Here is a 20145-nt window from a genome sequence, read left to right on the forward strand (position 1 = left end):
GAAATCCATTAAAGGTCCATTATGAGTTACCAGAGATAATAACATATCTATTTTAATCTTGATCAAATAAACCAACTTTATATTCCTCCCTTTACTTTTCACAATCTTGATGTTTAATACCTTCAAATAATGTCCTGGAATTTGATTTCTTTTCCATTTTTCTTTGTCTTTTCTTTAAAACCTTAACAAGGCTCCTTTGTAAAATCCAATATGGAAATGTTATCCAGATTACCCCTTGGTTAAGATATTCTCCAGTTTCGTTTGTATATCTTGTGTAACATATTTTTCCATATCAGCGTTGTAGTCTTCTTTTAAAAATCCACTTCCAAATCAGTCTCATTATTGTCAAGTAGAACTTTTTCCTCTCCCATATCATCTTTTAAACACAGTTGTCTATAATGCCAGACATTCTTAAAATTAAGAATGTTCATAAATACCCTCCAGTGCTAAATTATTTTGCTCCATTCACTTATAAGATACAATATTGTCTCCTTTAATTTTTAACTTTAGTACTTTCTGGTTTATCTCCAGGATGTCAGGGGTCTGTAGATATTTTCTTAGCCCTCTTTCTGATTTGTGCAGTATATAAATCCTCAATGGAAGGCAGGCTGGTTGAGATTGTTTTTTCTGCATCCTAACTATCCGTTGAAATCTGTACCTGACCTGTTTGGTTGCTGTGCAAACCAGACAATTATTGAGGTGTAAATGACAAATTCAATAATTGCTCTGTAGAACTATATCAGCAGATCCTTGGGCAATCTGAGTTTTCTGAGTTGACACAGGAAGAACATTCTTTCTTGTGCCTTTTTAATGATGGTTCTAATGTTAGAAATGTGTCCATTTCAAGTCCTTGGAGATAATAGTACCTAAAAACTTGAAGGTCTCTACTGTTGATACGGTGTCGACTAATATTGTAAGAGGTGGTAGAATAGGAGATCTTCTTCTGAAATCTACTATCACCTCTACAGTTTTAAGAGTGTTCAGCTCCAAATTGTTCCAGCTGCACCACAGGGCCAATTTAGAAGACCTAGCCTCAGTTCATTTCTTCTCCAGAAGAAGAACATTTGAAGAGCTGAAATATTTATTTTGGCCAGAAAGCAATACATTTCAGAGTTCAAAAAATTTCCTAAAGTAGGATCCGCATATTTTACTCTCTAATCTTTTGGCCCAGCCTGATTCATCTCCACAAGTTCTCAAGTTACGGATGGAAACAGTTTAAGAACGTAGCTATTCACTTCTGAACGTTCATGGTATGCTTCCAAGTCATGGTATGCCTTGAATTTACAAGGAATCTCATCAACCACCCCAGTATTTCTACTTTTTTTCCTCCATCAATAGGAATCTTTAAAGAAGAGCAGGAAATGAAAAGCATTTTGCAAGTCCTCATCAGTTGATCCTGGTGCCATTTTTTATTACAAGAAGAAAGCAGCTATTGAAGGAAAGGGTATTTGTTTTTCGGATGTTTGTAATCATCATGAATTCTTGCAAGATCATTTTAACTGTGCTGGATGAAACGGGGGAAATGAATTGGCAATTGAAATTCTGTTGGAATGCCTATCAAATTCTGTTGAAAGAGTATAGCATCATCCACTTTATCTCCAATATTCGTACGATAGAAACTAAAATGAGGGAGGGAGGCCTGTTTCCTACATTGAGCTAAGTCACAAACAGTAATCATACAATCAGCTAGTTTATTTTTAACAGATCCATGGCTAACTGAATAGATCCAATTGTGATGGTTTGCAGGATAGTCACCAAGCAATCATATTTTATTCCAGCCTGTTGTGCAAACCTAGACAAAAACAGATTCACATTTTGCGCATTGTTGCTACCTTAACTAGGATTAATTGAATAACCCATAATTGACTAGATTCACATAACTCTAATTCATAAACCATGGTTTATAAGCCAAAACAGCTAGGCTTATCATACAAAGGATTGATGTGGCTTCTTTTTCTTTGTCATTTTCTGCCATCGGCTTTCTATGTTTCTATATTTCTTGGGTTTTAACTTGGAATTCTATGTCAACACAACTATAATATACTGCATCCAACTGAAGCTTAGCAGACACTCCTAAAATGGTGTATGGATTTATGTGATAACCTTCTCCCATTAATAAAAACAGTGATATAATAAATATATGAACAAATACATATTAACATAAACATATATAAGTTTCTATTCATAAATGTATGAAGAACTATTACAGGATTTGGGTATGGCTAGTCTAGAGAATGGGACACAGTGGCTCAGTGGGTTAGGACGCTGAGCTTGTTGATCAGAAGGTCGGCAGTTTGGCGGGTTGAATCCCAAGTGCCGCATAACAGAGTGAGCACATGTTACTTGTCCCAGCTTCTGCCAACCTAGCAGTTCGAAAGCACGTAAAAATGCAAGTAGAAAAATAGGGACCACTACAGTGGGAAGGTAACAGCCTTCCGTGCGCCTTTGGCGTCTAGTCATGCCGGCCACATGACCACGGAGATGTCCTCGGACAAGCGCTGGCTCTTCGGCTTTGAAACAGAGTTGAGCACCGGCCCCTAGAGTCAGAAACGACTAGCACGCAAGTGCGGGGAAACCTTTACCTTTACTTAGTCTAGAGAAAACAAGGGCTAGGGGAGACATGATAGCAGTATTCCAATATTTGAGGGGTGGCCACAAAGAGGAGGGGGTCAACTTATTTACCAAAGCACTGGTAGGCAGGACAAGAAACAATGGATGGAAACTAATCAAGGAGAGAAGCAACCTGGAACTAAGGAGAAACTTCCTGACAGTGAGGACAATTAACCAGTGGAACAGCTTGCCATCAGAAGTTGTAGGTGCTTCATCACTGGAGGTTTTTAAGAAGAGACTGGACAGTCACTTATCTGAAATGGTATACGGTCTCCTGTTTGAGCAGGGGGTTGGTCTAGAAGACCTCCAAGGTCCCTTACAGCAATATTCTGATTAACTGATTGATTGGTTGAGGTACTAATCAGCAGGAAACAAATATATCACTTCCTTTTATTAATCATTTTAAAATCTAATATTAAATACAATTATTCATCTTGTTCATTGAAAGTAAGCAATAAAACAATCAAATCTGAAACATTATTTTTAACAGAAATATGAGTGTGACTTTTTAAAAAGACAGCCAGTCTTTGTGTTGTGATGCTGTGGTTAGAATGGAGTACTGCAGGATAACTCACTGTTCACTCCAGGAGTTCGATCCTGACCAGCTCAAGGTTGGTAAAACGAGGACTCGGACTGTTGGGGGCAATATGTTGACTCTGTAAACTGCTTAGAGAGGGCTGTAAAGCACGGTGAAGAGGTATATAAGTCTAAGTGCTATTGCTATTTCTCATTCTCATTTATTTTGGATCAAGCAGCTGGCTTGATTGTTTTCGTTATCGTTGGGTGGTGGAAAGGAGAAGGGGCTGTTTTATACAGGAGACTGTGACTTCAAGTCCTGCCTTCGTCAAGAAAACCAGCTGGGGTGACTTTGGGTCACTCATTCTCCCTCAGCCCAACTCACCTCAGAAAGTTGTGATTGTGGAGAAGAGAGGAGGAGGAATGTGTTTTGGAAACTAACCAAAGAGAGAAGCAACCTAGAACTAAGGAGAAATTTTCTGACAGTTAGAACAATTAATCAGTGGAACAACTTGCCTCTAGAAACTGTGAATGCTCCAACACTGGAAGTTTTTAAGAAGAGACTGGACAACCATTTGTCTGAAATGGTATAGGGTTTCCTGCCTGAGCAGGGGGTTGGACTAGATGACCTCCAAGGTCCCTTCCAACTTTATTATTATTATTATTATTATTATATTATTATTATTATTATTATTATTATTATCATCTGTTCACCGCCTTGAGTTATTTGTAAAAATAATAAAGGCAGGATAGTAATAAACAAACAGATAAATAATTAAGAAACCTGAATTTAAAAAGGAAGGCAGAGGAGTAACTGTGATTGAGCACCACTCTATCATGGTTTGTGGAGTTAATCCAATTTGCTTCCATTCACACCAGAAATACAGGTAGCCCTCGACTTACAACAGTTCATTTAGTGACTGTTAAAAAGACTGAAAAAGAGACTTATGGCTGTTTTTCACACTTACAACCATTGTAGCGTCTCCACGATCATGTGATCAAAATTCAGATGTTTGACTCATATTTATGACGGTTGCAGTGTCCTGAGATCATATGATCACCTTTTGCAAAGTCAATGGGTAAACCAGATTGTTGGGGGCAATTAAGCTGACTTTATAATAATGCCGCTTGGGGTGTGTGTGAAAGCCCTAATAAGCAGGCATATACATAGAATGAAGGCTACTGCTAAGCTTGTAAGCTGCCCTGAGTCTTCGGAGAAGGGCGAGATATAAATGGAATGGAAAAAAAAAGATTCACTTAACAACCACGCGGCTAATTTAACAACTTCAGTGATTCACTTAACTGTGTCAAGAAAGGTCTTAAAATGGGACAAAAGTCACTTAACAAATTTCTCGACTTAGGAACAAAAATTTTGTGCTCCATTGTGGTGGTATGTCATGAACTATCTGCAACGACTTGCACTGCCTTCCCACAATGCCCCAGCCATCAATTAGCTAACCAGACATTAGCAGAGCTGCGCATCTGCCAGTTTGTCCTTTGCAATCATCAGATTTCCCCCAATGGCCACTTTTAGGAGCCACCAGAAGATGAACGGCCCTAACCCAATCTTCTCCCAAGCATTACACTACTTCCCCCAATAGTTACTCCAGACAAAGTCTATGGAGATTCTCGGTCATCCGGGCCACAACTGGACTTTCTTTGCTCCCTGTCTTCACCTCAGCAGCTTGCACCACACTGAACAAGCTGCCTCACTGTGTCAAAGCCACCCCGCTCCAGCCAATAGCATCACCTAAAACAGATGGCATAATAAGGTACTTGGCTGTTCATATTGTGCCAGTTGGCACAGAACTCTCTTGCTTGCCTCCCTCTGCAGAGAGGTTTATTGTGGCATCAGCTAAACAAATAAATATGGGCTGATCATGTCCAACTTTCAGGTGTGTTTCCAGGTGCCGATTGCCACCTTCAAAGTCCTACATGACTTGGGAGCAGCTTATCTGAGGGATCCTCTCTTTCCAAAAATTTCTACCCATCCAACTTGATGTCTATGGAGACTCTCCATCATCCAGTAGCTGCTGTGGCAATGTTTCTCACCTTGGCAAATTGGCAGATGCCTGGACTTCAGTTCCCAAAATTCTTAATAGTGACTGGGGAATTCTGGGAGTCAGAGTCCAAACACCTTAAAGCTGCCAAGATTGAGAAACAGTGAGGAAGAACAGGCCACATTTTGTCTTTAAGGAATGGGGAATTATTGGTGGCATAAGCATAAGGAGAGCGGAAGCTCCAGAGTGCTTCCTTGGGTAATCTTGTGGATCTCAGACTCCTTTTCACCCAAACTGGGCCCTCAAATAATAATAATAATAATAATAATAATAATAATAATAATAATAATAATAATAATAATAATAATAATAATAATAATAATAAGAAGAAGAAGAAGAAGAAGAAGAAGAAGAAGAAGAAGAAGAAGAAGTTGGAGAAGAAGGAGGAGGAGGAGGAGGAGAAGAAGGAAAAGAAAAAGAAGAAGAAAGAAGAAGAAGAAGAAGAAGAAGAAGAAGAAGAAGAAGAAGAAGAAGAAGAAGAAGAAGAAGAAGAAGAAGAAGAAGAAGTAGTTGTTGTTGGAGAAGAAGGAGGAGGAGGAGGAGGAGGAGGAGGAGGAGGAGGAGGAGGAGAAGAAGAAGAAGAAGAAGAAGAAGAAGAAGAAGAAGAAGAAGAAGAAGAAGAAGAAGAAGAAGAAGAAGAAGAAGAAGAAGAAGAAGAAGAAGAAGAAGTTGGAAGGGACCTTGGAGGTCATCTAGTCCAACCCCCTGCTCAGGCAGGAAACCCTATACCATTTCAGACAAATGGCTGTCCAGTCTCTTCTTAGAAACTTCCAGTGTTGGAGCATTCACCACCTCTGGAGGCAGGTTGTTCCACTGGTTAATTGTTCTAACTGTCAGGAAGTTTCTCCTTAGTTCTAGGTTGCTTCTCTCTTCTTTGCTTTCTTCCTTCTTATTTTATTTCCCAAGTCATTTGGAGGATGTCTAGGGAGATTCTCAGTCATCCAGGTCATGGTTATTATTATTAATTATTAATTTTATTTGTATACCGCCCTTCTCCCGAAGGACTCTGGGCGGTGAAGCACCCCAAGGTGCTTTTTTCAAGAGGCAACTGGACTTTCTCGTTTTTCTTTGAAGACGTTTCGCTTCTCACCCAAGGAGCTTCCAAGAGTGAGAAGCGAGCTTCATAAGAAGCTGCTCGGACGAGAAGCGAAACGTCTTCAAAGGAAAAAACAAGCAAGTCCAGTTGCCGCCCGAAAAAGCCCCTCGGCGACTTCCCCGCACCACTTTCCCCGCCGCCACCTGTCAAAGGCCGGCGCCGAATACGACACCGCGGGCTGCGATTGGCTCCGCCACGTCCGCTGCGCCTCCAATCGGCGGAGGCGGACCGTGGAGGCGCCGGGTATAAACGGGCTCCCGGGGCGGCGCCCGTGCGCGCTTGGCGAGGCGCATCCAGCCCGATGGGGAAAACGCGGGGCGACGCTGGGCGGGAGCGTCTGCCCAAGATGCGGCTGGGCTGCCTCTCCGGGTCCCAGGCGCCTTTCCTCCTCCTCCTCTTCCTCCTCCTCCCGTGGAGCCTGGCCGAGGTTTGCCTTTGCGCGTCGGAGCGGCGCGAGCGGGGAAAATGGGCTCGGCTGACGCCGCCTCTCGCTTTTGCTCTTTGCAGGTCCGCGGCCGGTGCCGCCTGCCTTGCCAGTGCCCCGCCGAGCCGCCCGCCTGCACGCCCGGCGTGCCGCCGGTGTTGGACGGCTGCTCCTGCTGTCTGACCTGCGCCCGGCAGCGCGGGGAGAACTGCTCCGAAGCGACGCCCTGCGATGAGAGCGCCGGCCTGTTTTGCGACCGCCAGGCGGGAAGGGAGGCCGGCCTCGGCGTCTGTAGGGGTAAATCCATGGCGCTTTCCCCGCAGGCGCTTTCGGCCTCTCCGGCGGGATTTTTCCTGCCGCTTCTACCCCCCCCGCCCCCCCCAGAGGCGCTGTGAGGATGGAGAGGAACTGGGTCACCTTCGTAGATGGGCTTCTCCCAACGACTTTGTCCCAGAGGCAACTGGACTTTCTTGTTTTTCTTTGAACTAGTTTTGCTTCTCACCCAAGAAGCTTCTTTAAACTCTGAGTGGATGGTGAGGGAATGGAAGGATTGATTTTTTATTTATTTATTTATTTATTTATTTATTTATTTATTTATTTATTTATTTATTTATTTATTTATTTACATTTATATACCGCCCTTTCCCGGAGGACTTCTTGCAGACAGCTGGTCATTTGCATTCTTTAAAGAGGGTCGTTGAGACCATTTGGGCGTTTATCTGTGTCCTCAGGGTCACCTGAGTAGTGCAAATGGGTGTGGAGCTGCCTTTGCTCAGTGGTGCCAAGAAGGCTCCACATCCAGTTGCACCGCTCAGGTGACCCTGAGGACACAGACAAACCTCCAAGTGGCCTCAACAACTCTCTAAAAGAATGCAAATGACCAGCAAGGAATATAAATCCTCCCATTCCCCATCATCCAGTCAGAGTTGGATGAGAAGCACAGAGAAACAAAAACCAGTTGCCTCTTGAAAAAGCATCTTGGGGACAACCATGACCTGGATGACTGAGAATCTCCCTAGACATCCTCCAAATGACTTGGGAAATAAAATAAGAAGGAAGAAACAGAAGGGGCCCAGTTTGGGTGAAAAGGAGTCTAAGATCCACAAGATTACCCAAGGAAGCACTCTGGAGCTTCCGCTCTCCTTATGCTTATGCCACCAAATGATTCCCCATTCCTTAAAGACAAAATGTGGCCTGTTCTTCCTCAGTGTTTCTCAATCTTGGCAGCTTTAAGGTGTTTGGACTCCAACTCCCAGAATGCCCCAGTCAGCATTAAGAATTTTGGGAACTGAAGTCCAGGCATCTGCCAATTTGCCAAGGTGAGAAACATTGCCACAGCAGCTACTGCTGCTTGAAAGACTTGTAACTAGGATATATGGTTCTTAACTCCTGGACTGAACTGAAATTCTCAGTTTCTGCCCCTCCCCATTGTAATTTTTAATGTAACAGAATAGTAAAACTATATGCATTTATGTTAATGGTATACCATGAATTTGAATTAAACCACATTTTGGTTTGGCTATGAGTTAATTCAGTAGAATTTAGCCATTTTATCTTGGGTTGTTCTATGTTTTGGTGGATGGTTGCTTGTGCTGTCTTGCCTAATAAAGTTTAGGTACTTCTGATTTTTTAAAAAAATAACCACATAAAGCTGTTTGACAGGGCAGAGTTGCTAAGTAGGGTAAAGTTTGGTTACCCTTTGGATGGGAGACTGTCAGTGAATTCTGGGGCAGATTGAAAAATCCAAATAACAATCAAGAAGGCAATGACCCCATGGTATCAAGAAAGTTTTATGGATGTGCATGAAGTCACTGAACTCAGCTTGATCTTTTTTGCTAGATTTAATCAGCATATTCCTTAAAGATGTTTCTATATAACCTATTAGCTGACTTAGCCCAAAAGCTACTTTTGATTTTACATCATTTATATTTACACTGGATTTAAATTAAATGTAGTTGGCATGATGGAAACTTATCTTTATGAATATAGTGATGTCACTAAGAATCTAGCTTAATTCTAGAGCAGGGGTGTCAAACTGCCGGCCCACGGGCGGGACGCGTCATCAGGAAACCACGCCTACCCCACTGCTGCCAATAGAGAAAAAGCTCCGATTCGTCGCATGATGTCACGTGACGTCGCGAGTTTGACATGTCTGTACAGCATTAGTCTAAAACACCTGCCATATTTTTTTTCTAAAAATGAACAGGTGATAATGGTATTCACATGCTATTTTAGAATTTGTTATTGCAGGAGAGCAGAAAGATCCTCCTCATACTGGTTTTCATCCCTGCTCTTGGTGTAGATATGACCTGAGTATTCCAACAATCTAGATTCACACAAAGCTTAATTTTTTTTCCCCTCTTCTACTTCAGACCTTGAAGGGGACAACTGTGTTTTTGATGGGATTATTTATCGAAGCGGTGAGACCTTCCAGCCCAACTGTAAATACCACTGTACCTGCAGAGATGGACAGATCAGCTGTGTGCCCCTCTGCAATGTTGATTTGTTGCTTCCTGGTCCCGAATGCCCCTTCCCAAGAAAAGTTGAAGTTCCTAAGGAATGCTGTGAACAATGGTCATGTGAGCCTAAAAAAGATGCTGCTGCAGACTTTGCAATGGCAGGTGCGTAAAAGGCAGTCTTTGCTTCTTCGCACGCATCTACTGTGCTCTTGTGACTCTTCAAGATCAATTCCCATTTATCAATGACAGTCACGGAGGGGGCCAATTCTTGGGAATTTATGGCAGATAAGAGCATACGCTTCTGTCTCGGTGCATTTGATTTCGTTTCATGTAGTATTGCCTACCTCCTTTTTTCACCAAAAAAATTAAAAGTAGGAATGCTTAATTCCTTGGAGGAAGTTGATCTAAAAGGGTAGAATGGGTGTGGAAGCCCTTAGGAGCCCTTCAAAATTTGTTTCTAATTACAGGTAGTCCTCTACTTACAACAGTTCACTTAGTGACTATTTGAAGTTACGGCAGCACTGGGAAAAAGTGACTTACGACCGTTTTTCACATGACCCGTGCAGCATCCCCAGGATCACATGATCAAAATTCAGACATTCGGCAACTGACTCATATTTATGACACTTAAAGCAGAACTTGAAAATAACATCCAACGTAGCACAGTATTTGAACAAAATGATCCAGTTAAGATCTGCATATATGGGACTGATTGGGGTAGATTGTAAGGGCGACTCCGAAATATAATGTTTCCATATTTTATCTATATCTTAAATTTGCATTTTATTACTATTTTAACTTAAATTGTATTTTAATTCCATTTTAAATTGTATTTTATCAAATTCCATTTCGGATTGCTTTTATCTAGTTTTGGTGACGGTTTGTTGCTGGAACTTTGTACTTTGATATGGCCCAAGGGCTAATCAATAAAGTTGTTGTTGACACTTAAAGTGTCCTGGGGGGTCATGTGATCCCCTTTTACGACCTTCCGACAGGCAAAATCAATGGGGAAGCCAGATTCACTTAAAAACCATGTTACTAATATAACAACTGCAGTGATTCACTTAGGAACTGCGGAAAAGAAAGGTCGTAAAATAGGGCAAAACCCGCTTAGCAATAGAAATTTTGGGCTCAGTTGTGGTTGTAAGTCAAGGACTATCTGTATTTTGACGTTAATTGAAAAGGACATTGTTTCCTATTACTTGCATTTAGTACCCAATCACATTAAGTGTTTTTTTTTCCTTCTGCTAACACACATTTCTTTGTCCTGGCCCTAAATTATTTTTAGTGTATGCTTCTTGGCACATTACTCAAGGACCAAGTAAGGCCTTCAGCCTTAAAACGGCTGTGCCTCTCTGGACTGCATTGTGAAAGGCACAATGATGGTACGGGAGTCTGAAAAAATCTTGCTTATGTTGGCTTCCTTCTCGGTATGGCAAAACAACCTTAAATCAAACGTTCCATTCTTAAGATGGCCCTAAGGTTAAATATAATGCTTAAAAAGCCATGCAGAATTAGTCATCCAAGACCACTATTCATTTTTGGTTCCATGCCACCAGATTCTGCCACTCTTAAGCTTCAAGTTTAAATCTTATAGCATAAGACTCATGTTAAATACAGTGTAATACTGTTAAAAATCTCTAGTATTGTGGGAAGCCTTAACTTAAAAGCTTTCTCCCCCCCCTCCAATGTCCTGTAATAAGGAGTTGGAATTAGAGCTAGTTTGGTGTAGTGGTTAGAGCACGAGGCTAAAAACTGGGAGACCATGTCACCTTAAGTATGAAATCATCTGGATGATTTGGGGCCAGTCCCTCCCTCTCAGCCCTAGAAAAAAAGGTAATGGCAAACCACTTTTGAAATCTCCCTAAAAAAACTACAGGGATTCGTTCAGCCAATCACAAGAAGTGAGGACTGACTCAAAGACACTTAAAAAAACAGGCATTTAATGAAATTGCTTTATGGCTACCCAAGTCAGAGAGCATCATGGACCCCCTCATTTCAACTCCGAGCTACAAATACAGGTAGTCCTCAACGTACAACCACAATTGAGTCCAAAATCTATGTTGCTAAGTGAAAAACCTGTTAAGTGAGTTTTGCCCCATTTTTATGACTTTTCTCGCCACATTTGTTAAGTGAATCGCTGCGGTTCTTAAGTTAGTAACGTAGTTGTTAAGTGAACCTGGTTTCTTCATTAACTTTGCTTGTCAGAAGAGTTGCTGAAGGTGATCACATGACCCCAGCACACTGCAACCGTCATAAATGTGAGTCAGTTGTCAAGCGTCCGAATATAAATCATGTGACCATGGGGATGCTGCAAGGGTGGTTAAGTGTGAAAAATGGTCATAAGCCACTGTTTTCAGTGCCATTGTAACATTGGTCACTACTTCCGAGGTAGGTAAAATGAGGACCCAGATTGTTGGGGGCAATAAGCTGACTTTGTAATAATGCCGCTTGGGGGGGGGGCGAAAGCCCTAATAAGCAGGCATATACATAGAATGAAGGCTATTGCTAAGCACATTGATTTGTGCTTTAAATTGTAAGCTGCCCTGAGTCTTCGGAGAAGGGCGGGATATAAATGGGATTTTAAAAAAATGAACTGTTGTAAGTTGAGGACTACCTGTATTTCACACAGCACAGTTCATGGCTAATAACTGCCTTCACACAACCTGCAGGGCCCTTTTTTGTCAGTTGGCTTGTATAAATTCACAGATTGCCTGTATTCTCCTTTATTGGTATAAAACATTGAATAGCATCAAGATGCTCAACTACAAAGGCAATTTATAAGCATGGGAGGCATTGTGTCAGAATATTATATGCAGTTCACCTTCAATTAAGCTCTCAAGGAAGGGAGATATTATGTCATGCCCTCATGTATGCAATTCATAGGGATTCATAGGGAGGGAGATTTCACTAATTTTATGCTGTGAATATCCTGTGGGGTGTTTTCAGTATTACTGTGACCACCAGTGAACTGCATAAAAATTGCAAAACAATTGCATAAAAGCTCCACCATACGATTCTCTTCAAGCCTGCATAATCCATGTTTTACAATGTTTACAGCAACAACAAAACAGCAGCCTGGCAACTGAGTCATCCTGCATCAAAATTCCCACCATTTTGGCATGCAAAGTTTACAAAGATTTCTGTTTTTTCCCCCAATCATAATCTCCTCCCGAGCAACCTCTTGTAGAACCTTAGAATTCCAGAGAACCCCACTGAGAAAGTCTGATCTTAAGGTTACTGGGTATCTCTTAACAATTACATTGAACAAACAGAAGATATGAACCATGAAAAGTGGTGCCTTGAAGGTACTTCCAAGTTTTTAATTCTTCAGGTTGTGAGGAGAAACTTGAAAACCAACATAGTGAATCTGTGGATCCTGGAGGGACAAGCCTTGGGCCATAGTTGAATAAATAATGGGATCAATCATTGGATTGAAATATATTTATATTGAATATATTTTAGAGTTATGTTCAGTGTAGTCACTTCCCCCCAAATTTCTCTTTCTGTGTCATGAAAAATTGCAATTTAGTGATTGATTTTGAAGAGACTCAAAACAGTGCTCAAATCTTTGGACGTCCAGTCATAGCCCTAAAATCTAAAAATATTTATTTTCCTAGCTAAGAAAACAATGACCAGGAACAGTCTAGCTGTTGCATTCTACCACACAAGGCCTTCCTTCAGACGAAAACACTGAATAACAATACTGCTATGAATTTTAATTGCTGCTTTTATTTTGTTAGATTCCTGCTTATTTTGTCCTGTGTATTTTACATGATGTTTTCATGTTGGCTTTTATTATTTTCGATATTTTTCTTTAATTGCTGGTATTAATTATAAATTGCTGCAATATTTTGTAAGTAGCAAATGTTATACAGGTAGTCCTCGAATTACAACAGTTCATTTACTGACCATTTGAAGTTACAATGGCACTGAGAAATGTGACTTATGCCCGTTTTTCACACTTAACAATTGTTGCAGCATCCCCCACGGTCATGTGGTCAAAATTCAGATGCATAGCCATTGACTCATAGTTATGTCGGTTGCAGTGTCCCAGGGGTCATGGGATCTCCTTCTGACAAGCTGAGTCAGTGGGGAAACCAGGTTCACTTAAAAACAGTGCTGTTGTTGTTAGCTGCGAAGTTGTGTCCGACCCATCACAACCCCATGGACAACATTCCTCCAGGCCTTCCTGTCTTCTACCATCTTCTGGAGTCCATTTAAGCTCACGCCTACTGCTTCAGTGACTCCAGCCACCTCATTCTCTGGAAACAGTGTTACGAACTTAATAATTGCATGATTCACTTAACAACTGTGGCAAAAAAAGGTCATAAAGTGGGGCAAAATTCTCTTCGCAACTGTCTGGCTGAGCAATAGAAATTTTGGGCTCCATCGTGGTTGTGCTTCAAGGACTACCCATATATAGAATTAAGTTTAGCCTGTTAGAGAAATGTAGCCCTTCAGACCTCAGTGTCTGTATTAGATTGACTACAAATCTGTCTTGGGTGTGGATTTGGGGGCCTCCCTGTCAAGGTGATCTTTGCTATATTACAACAATACATATCTCTATTTTTGAAAATCATTTTTGAAAATTAGTTTACTCGTATGAAAATATTTATAGACTTCCTCTTGATCATCAGCTACCCAAGGCAGCATACCAAACAGATACCGTATTAAATCAATGGGGTGTACAAAAAACAGAAGACAATGAATACCTTGAGAAAGAAAAATTAGTTGTCAGCCCTTACGTCAATGAATCTTCAGAAGAGGAATAACATAGCAGCTGGGAACTAAATGTAATGTTTATATTTCCCTAGTTAGGTTTTTCTCTGCAGTAAATTCTTATTTCATAACCTTCATCTGTCTAATCATGTCTTTTGACGGTGAATTGCTGGTAGTTCTCAACTTATGACCATTTGTTCAGCAGCTGTTTGAAGTTGCAACCGCACTGAAAAAAATGACTTATGACTGGCCTTCACAATTACAACTGTTGCAGCATCTACCCACTCAAAATTTGGGCTCTGGCAACCAGCATGTAGTTGTGACAGTTGCAGCATCCTGGAGCCACATGGATCACCGTTTGCAGACTTCCATGGGAGCTTCTGACAAATCAGTTGAGGGGAAGACTGGATTTGCTTAACAATGGCAAAAAGGTCATAGCCTTGGGCATGACACACTTAATGACCACACATTGCTCAGTGATGGAAGTTCTGTTCCCAAATGTTGTCATAAGTCAAGGAGTACCTGTATATAGTAGTTATGGGCTGGGCCATGTGGAAGCAGATGACATTTTACATAACCTAGAACTTTACGAGCAACAGCAAATTAAATAAGACCCATAAATAGATTGAAATTATAATGCATTTAATGTGCAGTAAGACCAGTATAACATGTTTCCTGGTGTGGCTGAATTTGTTTGGAGTTGTTCTGGGTTTTTTTGCAACAGTTTACATTCTTTAGTAGCCTCCATTCAGAAGTTTGAGAGTTCAATCCTAGGCAGCAACAGATGTTTCCCTATTAGGGCGCAAAGAGAAAAATATCTGCTGTGAACTCCACATAGGCGTCAGGAAGGGTATCCAGCCTGTAAACACTCAGCTCCATTCAGTCGTCCCAACTCCACCCCAATCAAAGGGATTACAAGGTCGTTTTTTAAAAAAGTCTTTAGTAGCCTGCAGGACCTGATTTGAGCCATGCACTGATAGCCAAGTTTATCCTTTCCAGTTTGGGGCTAATATCTTAATCTTTTATTGTGTGGGCAACTGAGCAGTTCATTGTGGTAATCTTGCCTCCAGGATTCAGACAGGAAGTGTCTGAAGGTTCTGACTCAAGTTCTAACTGCATTGAGCAGACAACGGAATGGAGTTCATGTTCCACCAGCTGTGGCATGGGAGCCTCCACCAGAGTCACCAACAAGAACCCCATGTGTGAGATGGTGAAAGAGATGAGGTTGTGTGAAGTGCGCCCCTGTGAAAAGAGTCCACTACCTGATAAGGTATGGCTTGCAGTTCTGTACTAATTTGAAAGAGAAGAGCACGTAGAATCTTGGCTTGGGAGATAAAGGTTGAGTTGCTTGTCAAGTTCCTTATTTCAGTTATTTCTTCCAACCTGCTTGTGAGAGTCCTGGGTGTCTTGAGTTGGGCCACTGTGGGAAATACCATGGTGGACTAGATCAGGGGTCTCCAAACTTGGTAACTGTAAGACTTGTCGACTTCAACTTCCATAATTTCTCACATAACATGGCTGGCTGAAGAATTCTGGGAGTTGAAGTCCACAAGTTTAAAGTTGCCATGTTTGGAGACTCATGGACTAGATGCAGCTCAGCCTGATCCAGCAGGTCATTTAGTATGCATTTATTTCCAGAAACGGCTTCTGAAATGGAGTTGTCATTGTGACAGTGTAGGTTTTGGTAGTCTCCCATCACACACTAAACACAAGTGTAACCAAAGCAATGGGGCTGTTGCAGAACTAGCCAGTGCCTCAAAAGATGGCCTATGATCTCTCAAGCCATTTATTAATTCTCTACAAAAACTGATTCAGTGTGGACAATGAAGAGCATTCCTTTAGCCAGAACTCTCATATATATTATGAGTGCAATATGGAATCTGATGCTGCATGAACTCATCAGCAGACTGGCAAAGTTTTCAGACTAGCAAAGACTGCAATTCTCATAATTCCTAGTTACCATAATAATCAAAAAATCCCAGGAACTGCATTCCACCACCTCAATCCAGAGTCTCAGAAGGGTTTTAAAAGACCGCAGTGAAATACCGGATGGTGGGATGCAGTTCCTGGGATTTTTGGAATTATGAGAGGAATTATGAGAATTGCAGTCCCAGTAAAACCAGAAAATACAAGCTGAGCAAGATTCCCTTAGTGGGTGCCCAGTACAAAATAGCCTTATGAGAATTTATGCTTGTGACTGAACTCTTTGGCAGCCATCTAATATGGCTTTATGTAGGTTCTACCATCAGTAACAGCTGGGTCCAAATAGTAGCATAGAGTGCTACTAGATGGCCAAAGAAGGCCATCTAGGCAGTGTCTTAGATGGAATAATAGAATAACCGAGTTGGAAGGGATCTTGGAGGTCTTCTAGTCCAACCCCCTGCTCAACCAGGAAACCCTATACCATTTCAAATAAATGGTTGTCCAATCTCTTCTGAAAAATCTCCAGTGATGGAGCACCAACAACTCCTGGAGACAAGCCGTCCCACTGACTAATTGTTCTCACTCTCAGGAAATTTCTCCTTAGTTCTAAGTTGATTGATTAGTTTGACTAGTTTCCCTCCATTGCTTCTTGTCCTGCCTTCAGGTACTTTGGAGAATAGGTCGACCCCCTCTTCTTTGTGGCAGTCCCTGAAATACTGGAGTACTGCTAACATGTCACCCCTCGTCCTTTTTTTCATTGAATTTGCTCTTGACACTGAAGCAGCAATAGATGTACTACTGGAAGTGCAAACCATAAAATAATATGGCCATCTTTTAACTTTCAGTTTAGAGAGTTGAATCCACCCATACCCAAAGTTTCCACGTTTCTTTAACAAAGAATGTGCTAGTGTGGTTAATAGTTGGAATCTGCCTCCAAGGATATTTTCAAGATTTTCAGCCGTGTCAAACTATATGTTTCAGACTTCCTAATGTACGTACTATAAGACTATTCAGGGAATGTTTTCTCTAAGAAAGGAAGATACGTTTGGGGCACTAATGAACATTTATTCCCTTTTATGGCAGAACAGTTGGAGTTGTGTGGTTTTTTTTCCCCCAGAGAGAGGAACGTAGTGCCCCAAAGTTAAATGTTCACAGGCTCAAAGAAAGCTGCCTGTTTTCCTTGCAATAATCATGGTTGCCATGATGAGCATCTCTGCTTTGCATGTTTATATGTAACAGGCAAAATTAAGTAGTTTTTTTTTATCCTGTCACCGTCATCCAATCCTGCCAGTTTTGAAATTCAAATCCAGTGTTTCTCTGGGCTTCTTGGATCTGAGACCTATTCTTTTTGAGGTTAGAGAGCGTATGAAAATTTCTAGGGCTAGGTGAAGCCTCTGCTTGGAGATTCACTTGAAGGATGATTTTGCAAAGCCCAAGTGGAATTGCAATTCAGAAAGGTTTTTGTGCAAGCTCCAAAGTCTTCTCTATCAAATATGCCTGGCTAACTCCCTACACCAAGTGCCTAGCCTTGTGATCAAGGATCCTAGACCATGCTAGGTTGATATCACCTAGAAGCAATTTGAGATAAACTTGCTATGGTGATACCTTGAAGTCAAGCATAAGAAATGAGGTTCATCTTAACTCACAAACTGTTGATTTACAGCCTGTAGGCACCTACTTGTAAAAAAAAAGAAAGATGTACATAAGAAAAGGGAAGCTTTCCACTAATTCCTCACCTTTTTCTGCAGTTTCAATATAACTGAAATTGCCAGACTTGCCCAAGGGGAAGGTTTTCTATGCAAAACTTTTCTGCACAGATCTCTTACTTTACATCCTTGACCACACACTCCGATTTTCATCACAACCCAAAAAGCATTACAAGTGGCCTCCAGCCTTTGAAATGATTTATTTATTTTATTTTATTAATGGGACTTATATCCCGCCCTATCTCCCGAGGGACTCAGGGCGGCTAACAACAACAAAAATTAAAGGTCTCTGTACAGTAAATTAAAATTAAAAATTGAAATAAATTAAAATAAATTAAAGAATAGAGTTAAAATTGTAAACATAATTAAAATCCGTCAGTCTAGGTCAGCCAGGTGGAAAAGGAGTGTTTTGAGGCCGCGGCGAAAGGACCGGAGATCTTGGGCCATCCGAAGCTCAGGGGGGAGCTGGTTCCACAGGGCTGGCGCTCCCACAGAGAAGGCCCTCCCCCTGGGGGTCGCAAGCCGACATTGTCTAGCCGACGGTACCCTGAGGAGGCCCTCTCTGTGTGAGCGTACTGGGCGATGGGAATTCGTTCCCGGCAGCAGATGGTCCTACAAGTATCCCGGGCCTAAGCCATGTAGGGCTTTAAAGGTAAGTACCAGCACCTTAAATCTCACCCGGAGGGCAACCGGTAGCCAATGCAGCTCACGTAGGAGGGGTGTAATATGGGAGTATCGGGGTGCTCCCATCACTACCCGTGCAGCTGCACTCTGCACCAGTTGAACCTTCCGGGTGGTCTTCAAGGGCAGCCCCATGTAGAGAGCATTGCAGTAGTCTATACGAGAGGTAATGAGTGCGTGGGTGACTGTATGTAGGGCATCTCGGTCCAGAAAGGGGCGCAACTACCAGACGAATCTGGGCAAATGCCCCCCTAGCCACGACTCCAATATGATCTTCAAAACTGAGTCGTGAATCCAGGAGGACGCCCAGGTTGCGTGCTTTATCAACGGGAGGTAATATCTCTCCTCCTATAATCAAAGATGGAACCTCTTGGACTAAACGAGATGTCGGTACGTAATGATGCCCGTTCCATCCTAATGTTATCACGGCTATGTTGCATTAACTTGAATTTGGTTGTCCATCTAATTCATGTTCTGCGGTTTCTCGTAGAAGGGAAAAAAATGTCTCCGAACTACAAAGCCTCCCACAGCTGTCCATCTGGAATACCAGAACTGCACCAGCATCCATATGTACAAACCCCGTTACTGTGGCATCTGCAACGATGGACGATGCTGCACTCCACACACGACAAAAACAATCCAGGTGGAATTCCGTTGTCCTCAAGGCAACATTATCCAACATCCTCTGATGTCCATTACTAGTTGTGTGTGTCACAAGAACTGTCCGCAGAATAGCAACGCTTTTGTTCGAAAGCTCAGTTGAATGAGCCACTCAAAAATCACCAGACTGGTCTTCTGATGCTTTCGTAACACGTATCTTCTCTTTTGGGGGGAGGGAGAGAGGATCAGATGCTTTGATTCCCGATCCTGTCCGTCACTTGATTTCTAGATAAGGCATTTCAGTTCCTGTGGAATTTCTTTTGAAACCCTGCTTGCTTCAAACATTGTTGCGCCGTTAAAATATTGTCACTTGGGGTGTATAGAACTTTTATCTCTTAGCAGCAGCTTCTTTCTTGGCTACCTGTGCTAGCTTGCCTAAGTCACATTTCTGCATTGTTCTCCTGGAGCAATTGTTTGAACTTGATGAGCAAGATGCTTGTATTCTAGTGTGATTTACTGTCTTGATATTTATAACAGCGAGGAATGGGCACGTCAAGAGTTGAAATTCTCTCTACCAGCAAGAAAAGCGTTATTTGTGTCAGCCACAAAAGCAATTTCTACTGAGTGCAAAAATCCTCTGCTCATTTTTCTCCCACAAATTAAAATATTCTTCTCTATTTTTGTCCCTTCTTTTGCCAATCTTTTCCTGAAGTTTGTGTTTTCTTCTTTTGTCTCATCTTGGCTTCAGCAGATGCTAAGTCTCGATTTGGGCAAATGGTCCTAGAGGAGGCCTCCCCAACCTGGTGCCGACAGATGTGTGGACTTTTTCTTCCCAAATGCACAAATATAGGGCAACATCCCTGTTGGGGAACATGTCTTCAGCAACTGGGAAGGTTTTTATCACCGCTTGTAGACTTTAAGGCCTCTGGTGGGTGATCCTATACATTTATTTAATCCCTCCTCAGAATTCACCAATATTTTTTTCTCTAGAAGGATATAAATTGCTCAACAGCAATACATAATGCCCTCTTGAATTTGGCTGAATATTAAAGGAAAAAGAAATGACATTGCTATAGGTGTATACTTTCAACTTTTTCACCCATTGTACCACTTTTAGGATATAGCAACATCCAAGTACCACCAGTCATCTAGCAAGCTGTCAAAAACTTGATGACCCCAAAAAAAGGGAAAAAAGTGATGAAGTACAGGTAGTCCTCGACTTTCAACAGTTCGCTTACTGACTGTTCGAAGTTAAAATGGCACTGAAAAAAGTGCCCCCCAAGCCACAGCCGAACAAGACACCTGCCTGCCTGCCCACCTGGCGGCACTCTGCCTCCTGTCTGAGGTT

General features: G+C 41.9%; 1 protein-coding gene across 1 annotated transcript; it reads left to right on the top strand.

Annotated features, from left to right (window-relative positions):
- Positions 1-6583: 6583 nt before the first annotated feature.
- CCN3 (cellular communication network factor 3) lies at positions 6584-18960 on the top strand (the record flags this gene model as incomplete). Its single annotated transcript, XM_083360725.1, has 5 exons — positions 6584-6709; positions 6790-7003; positions 9079-9327; positions 14958-15157; positions 18688-18960. 5 exons carry the CDS (start codon positions 6584-6586, stop codon positions 18958-18960), a joined length of 1062 nt encoding a protein of 353 aa, XP_083216851.1.
- Between the last annotated feature and the right edge of the window lie 1185 nt (positions 18961-20145).

The sequence above is a fragment of the Vipera ursinii genome, assembly GCF_947247035.1.
Source record: "Vipera ursinii genome assembly, chromosome: 3".
NCBI classification, from domain to species: Eukaryota; Metazoa; Chordata; class Lepidosauria; order Squamata; family Viperidae; genus Vipera; species Vipera ursinii.